Source organism: Kryptolebias marmoratus, linkage group LG3 (genome assembly GCF_001649575.2).
Source record: "Kryptolebias marmoratus isolate JLee-2015 linkage group LG3, ASM164957v2, whole genome shotgun sequence".
In the NCBI taxonomy this organism is placed as follows: Eukaryota; Metazoa; Chordata; class Actinopteri; order Cyprinodontiformes; family Rivulidae; genus Kryptolebias; species Kryptolebias marmoratus.
Genome location: NC_051432.1, coordinates 1,100,593 through 1,106,342, shown reverse-complemented (window position 1 = coordinate 1,106,342; position 5,750 = coordinate 1,100,593). Strand labels below are relative to the sequence as shown.

The following is a 5,750-nucleotide window of genomic DNA, read 5'->3' as shown; positions in this document are numbered from 1 at the left end:
GCATTTGAAATATATGAGTTTGTATGTAATGTATGAATATAATATACAAGTTTCACTTTTTAAATGGAATTACTGAAATCAATCTACTTTTTCATGATATTCTAATTTTATGACCAGCACCTGTAAATCCTGTAGAACATCTGTGGAAGAAGCTGAAACATGAAGTCTGGAGAAGGAACCCTTTAAACCTGAGACAGATGGAGCGGTGACCTTGGAGGATTCTTCTTTCTTTCATGAAAGAGTTCAAACAATTTTGTCTGTGTCTATAAGTTTCTTTTGGTCTTTAACGAGACCTTTCTTTATGTCATTGGATTCATACTAACTGTTGACAGTGCAGCTGTCTGTATTTATTTAGGAATGCTTTCCCACGTTTCGTTGCTAGTTTTAGGTCTGGTAGGAATGTGGGAAAAATAGCTTTCTTAGCCCTTAAAAGCCAGAGGGCAGAATAATGTTCCAGCCCAGTGGTGACACATGAGTCACCCAAAGACGCTTGTTGGGTGTCAGTGTCAGCCAGAATTAAAACAAGGAGGGACTTATCTATGACCCTTTGATCTGAAAGCACTGTGCCTTGTGGGAGAGTCTGGGTGAGTGATAATTTCCCGTGTCAACCCATGAACTGGGACTCCAGTGGGTGTCAGTGATGGACATGACGTGTTAACAGGAATATTAATGCCTTCTCCAGAGGCCCATTCATAATAGATTAACAATGAGAGGGTATTAAGTATGAAATGAGTATGAAATACAAAGGTCAATTAAATTTATTCTTAGACAGCCCTTAGCAGAGAATCAAGGGGAAGAGGATGGATGGATACTTTCAGTATGTTTAAGAAAGCATGACATATGTTTTGTGTATTTATTTATGCTAAAGGTCTACAGAAATTATTATGATTTACTTTTATTTATTTATAAAATGAAAAGCTAACATCTGCACTAAGGTTTCTTGTGATTAAAGTAAGGTGAAATATTCTGATGCTATGGAGATTCTTGAATGATGTTATTATTGAGGTCAAACCTTTAAGTATTTAGAACATTAAACTGAAATTGATTTCTTTTTTGCATTTATTTATTAAGCTCTTTCTTTATTAATTAATTTATTTTTGTTTTCCTTCTTCCAGTCACCTGATGGAGAACTATATCAGTAACTTTGAAAGAGGAACTTTTGATGAACTAAAAGAGCTGGAAAGACTGTGAGAATACAGCATAATTTTTTTAGCACACATAGTCTAGAAATAATGCTTCTTGCTGAGTTGGCTACAATTATTCCCTATTTTTATATTTATTCGTATTTGTTTGTACAGTCGCCTAAACAGAAATCGTCTCAGCCATCTTCCAGAGCTGCTCTTTCAGAAGAATGAAGCTCTGTCCCGACTGTGAGTACAAGTTCCCTACATGATCATTATTTAAAACCTAACATCTGAATGTTTGTGTTGTTATCCTACTGGCTTTGTTTGGCCCAACATAATATAACTAAAGCCACAGCATTGGTTCTTCATACAGTTATGAAAGCTAACTGTATGAAGAACTAACTAACTGTTGAAGGGTTTTGTTGCTCTCATTTGGGGGCTGTATTAAAAAAGTGAAAAACCCTAACTTTCAGCTGGTCTGCTTGTGCTGTTGTTAGTCTTTTAGCTTTTCCCTGCTAAAGAAAAGATAGATGTACCACTGAAGGAACAAATTCCAGTTCTACCTGCAGTTTTGTTTTCGGCATTAAGAAATAGGTTTCTGAACAGCCCCAGTACTCAATTGAAAGGGTACTTAGGGTACTCATATGCTGATTCATTTCTTACATTTGCAGAACAGTGGTTGGAGAAACTGGTTGGATGAAGGAATTTAATAATGCAGTACACAGTAAATTTACCTGTGCTTCTTTATTTTTGAATTTTAACTAGGTTTTTTACTCTTGGTGATGAAACACGCTTTGGTTGTCTTATAACCAGCTCAAGATAACTTGCATTTAATCAGCATTTTATTGCTGTGTAACAAACAACTCTGAGCGTTAAGCTCTGTTAGGTTTTCAGAGGATTACATGCAAACCCATGTGGGTTAAACTAAACTAAACTAGCATTTTGCCAACCCACTATCAATGAAAACTGTTTGATAGGAGATCAGTACTATTCAGTACATGCCAAGATATATCTCACCCCCATCAAAGGTCAAGGAGTGTAAAGACCACAAGACATGGCCAATAGACTGTGGCATATGGTGGAAGTTCTGTGATGATTTGGGTAACTGTTTTGTGGATTTCACTTTGTCCTCTAAGAGCACTGCCTGGTAAGATTACTTCTAAGGAGTAAATTTAGGATGACTAACTATTTCTCAGTGATGGGATGATCTTTCAGGACAATAATGCACAGATTCACAGAAATGAAAATGTTACAAACTGGCATAAACACCACAGCAATATATTGTAGGCCACTGGGATTAGGTCTTACTATATCCCACTATGCCATATCTTAACAAATTAAAAGAAATCTGTGTGTTTTGATTAAAAACCCACAAGGAACCTTTTAACTGTGTAGTCTTACCCTGTCATACACACTTTATTACTTGCTGTATTGAAGCAAATATTTCTGCCAAAGCAACATTTTTTCATTGAATAATGATATTGTTATTTAAAATGAGTAATTCATGATTTTGTCTAATTTTGTAAATGTAGGCTTACTATAGATGTTTTTAGATAGTTGAATTTGGGTCATAGTGACAAACCATCTCATACCATGCAATCAAGATATTTTTTGCTGCTCCAGGCTGTGCAGTTAATGTATTATCTGGTCAAAAATTGACCTACTTCTCTGCAGAAACGACACAATCACATGTAATCCCAGAGCTGTTGAAAGATCCTGGATGGAGTTTACATCCGTCTCCTCATGCATGCATACGTTTTTTTTCCCCCAGGTACTCCGGTTTCCTCCCACAGACAAAAAATATGTGAGCAAGAGTGTGAATGGCAGTTTGTCTCTATGTGTCCTTGTGATGGACTTGCGACCTGTCCAGGGTGTCCCCCGCCTCTCACACAGTGACTGCTGGAGATAGGCACCAGCTCCCTCGCAGAACAGAGAAGCGGGTAAAGAAAATGGGTGGATCATCATTTGTGATCTTTGCCAGGTCCTGAAATTAGGAAAATTAACCTCATATCAACATGATATGTTGCATTGTGTGATTATTTAACATAATTTTACAAAACAGCTAAGCACTGCCTATGATTCAATAACTTGTAGAAAAGCTGTTGACAGCAATAATGTCAATATTGGTCCTCTGTATGAACTTCTCTGTTATGACGGAGCATGGCGAACCCAGAATGCAGACTCATCACAATGTAAGAAGGAAACTAATTTATTAACAAAACCTAAAGGAAACCAAAAGGCTGACGTGGCAGCAAAAAACAAGATTACAAAAACTTACAAAACAATAGCGGAGAACACATGGAACAAGGTGCATGGACGTGGCTTGAAAAATACAAAAATGTAAAGATGACACACAGCAGAGACGGTGAGCAACAACCAGAAAGAATGAACCAGTGAGGAGTGAATGAAAAGAGATCGGCTTTAAAGAACAGAGGGTGAGAGGAAAATGAGTTGCAGCTGGGAACATGGCGAGGAACAGGTGGTGGGCGTGGCTGGCAGACTGGAAAATTACTGAGCAGAGGACAGGTGAATGGTGACACAGGAAACCAAAAGACAAAAACTAAACGAAAGCACAAGATGAACAAGAAATAATAAAAAATTACTGAAACACCAAACAAAGAACAAAAAGCAAAATAAACTCAAAAATACTGAAGTCCATGACATTCTCAGTCTCCTAAATATTGTAGAGGAATTTTGGTCCACTTGTTTTTTAGTTGCATGAGTTTCTTGCAATTTCTAGGAATTTATTCATGCACAGCTCTCTTAAAGTCCCATCAGTTGATATATGTTCATGTGACATATCAGTCAGGTTGAGGTTTCAATTTTGACTGGATCATTGTGAGACCGTAAATTTTCTTTTCAGTCATTCTGTTGTAGAGTTGCTGGAGTGCTTGACGTTTTTATCATGTTGTATGAGCCAGCCCAAATCATCAGTCCTCCACCACTGTGCTTGACAGTTGTTTGAGGTTTTTGTGTATGATGTGTTTGTTTTTTTGCCAAAATTGCTTCTGTGCATGATGGCCAAACTTCTCTACTTTGGTCTCATCTGTTCAAAGGACATTGTTCCAGGAACTTGGGGTTTGTTTAGATGAGACTTTGCAAACCAAAGTTGTGCTATTATGTCTCATTGAAGAAAATAGGCTTTATCCTGGCAAATTAAGTTTATTTTTTAAATATTCCTACAGATATGAAATGAAGTACCCAACATGCTAACTAATATATTGTTTTTTACTTTATATTTTCTCTAAAAGTTTCAGTGTTTTGACTTTTGGATGTCCACTGGCTTAAATGTTTTCCACTTTTGAACTCACTTCTCCTTTGCAAAATAATAAACTCCAAATAGTTTGTCCAAAAATTTTTCTAACCCTTCCCAGACTGATGGACAACCACAGATGCTTCACTAAGATCATTGCTGATGTCTTTCCTGCTAGGCATTGTGTTAACACTTGGGGTGTAATGAGATCTTGTGGAACGAGCTCTTGTGAGGCTAAAAAGTCATAGGATTTCTTATTGAGTTGAAAATTGTCAAGTTACTGAAGATGCCTCCACCACTTTAAATCATGTGTGCGGCAGCAGTTTAAAGAAACACGTCAGGCACTCAGACATATGTGATCATTCACTTCAGCCATGTTGTAAATGCAGTTTTCTCAGCCTTCCTCCATTTAGTATCTGCTGATACATGCTGAAAAGAAGAGTCTGTTGTACACTTATTTAAAGCAGAACTGACTTAATACCAAGTTTGCACAGCCTTTAAGCAAAGAAAATAAAGATTGTAATCTGTTTGAGTTGAGGGAAAAGAGTTGATCAAACTTTGAGGTGGAGGTGAAAAAAAATCCGACTGGACAGTTTCCTGAACCAAAGTTCTTTCTCCAGTTGTTTCTCTGTGTTCACCAGTGTGAGCAACAAGTGTACTTTCTTTTTCACATGATTGCATGTTTGTGTTTTTGTGTAATGGATCTGGTGGTTGACAGAAAATGAGTGCATGCAAAGAAACACTTCCTACTTCTCTTGTGAGCAAGCAATGATGTGGATCACTGCTATATACAATATTAGAGTTACAGAAAAAGGTAAGAATTGTGTGTGTGTGTGTGTCTATTTCTGAGCAAATGGGTCAAAAATGTTAAAATATACGTGATAGTAATGGTTAGTGAAGAAAATTTGTGTATATATGTGTATGTGTGTGTGTGTGTTTGTGTGTGTCCTGATTATTTGCTGTTTGCTGTTCTGGCAGTTTCCCACTCTGGCTCCCAGCAGGAAAAGCGGAGCTGGACTTGGCATGTTCGATCAATCAGCACACACACACTCACATATAAAGTGACACGCTCACAGTCTAAAGCCATTAGCACCACCTCTTGCAGGAGTGATTTCTTTTCCTCATGCTGTGTTGATGGGCTCTATAAAGCCTGATGTCCCCAGGAAACACGCAAACACACTCAAATATGTCCTTTTTGTTTGCCCACTTTTTTTTTTACCTCAGCTGCAGCTGATCCAGAACGCTGCTGCTCGTGTTCTCACTAAAACCAGGAAGATAGAGCACATAACACCAGTTTTAAAGTCCCTACACTGGCTCCCTGTAGCTCAAAGAATAGACTTTAAAATACTGTTGTTAGTTTATAAATCACTGAA

General features: G+C 37.6%; 1 protein-coding gene across 1 annotated transcript in view; it reads left to right on the top strand.

Moving 5' to 3' along the window:
* LOC108247446 (slit homolog 1 protein) overlaps positions 1-5,750 on the top strand; it is a 137,265-nt gene that overhangs the window by 27,595 nt on the left and 103,920 nt on the right. Inside the window, exons 3-4 of the mRNA XM_037974921.1 lie at positions 1,116-1,187; positions 1,299-1,370. Coding sequence (XP_037830849.1) covers positions 1,116-1,187; positions 1,299-1,370 — 144 coding nt within the window. The remainder of the gene's footprint in view (positions 1-1,115; positions 1,188-1,298; positions 1,371-5,750) is intronic.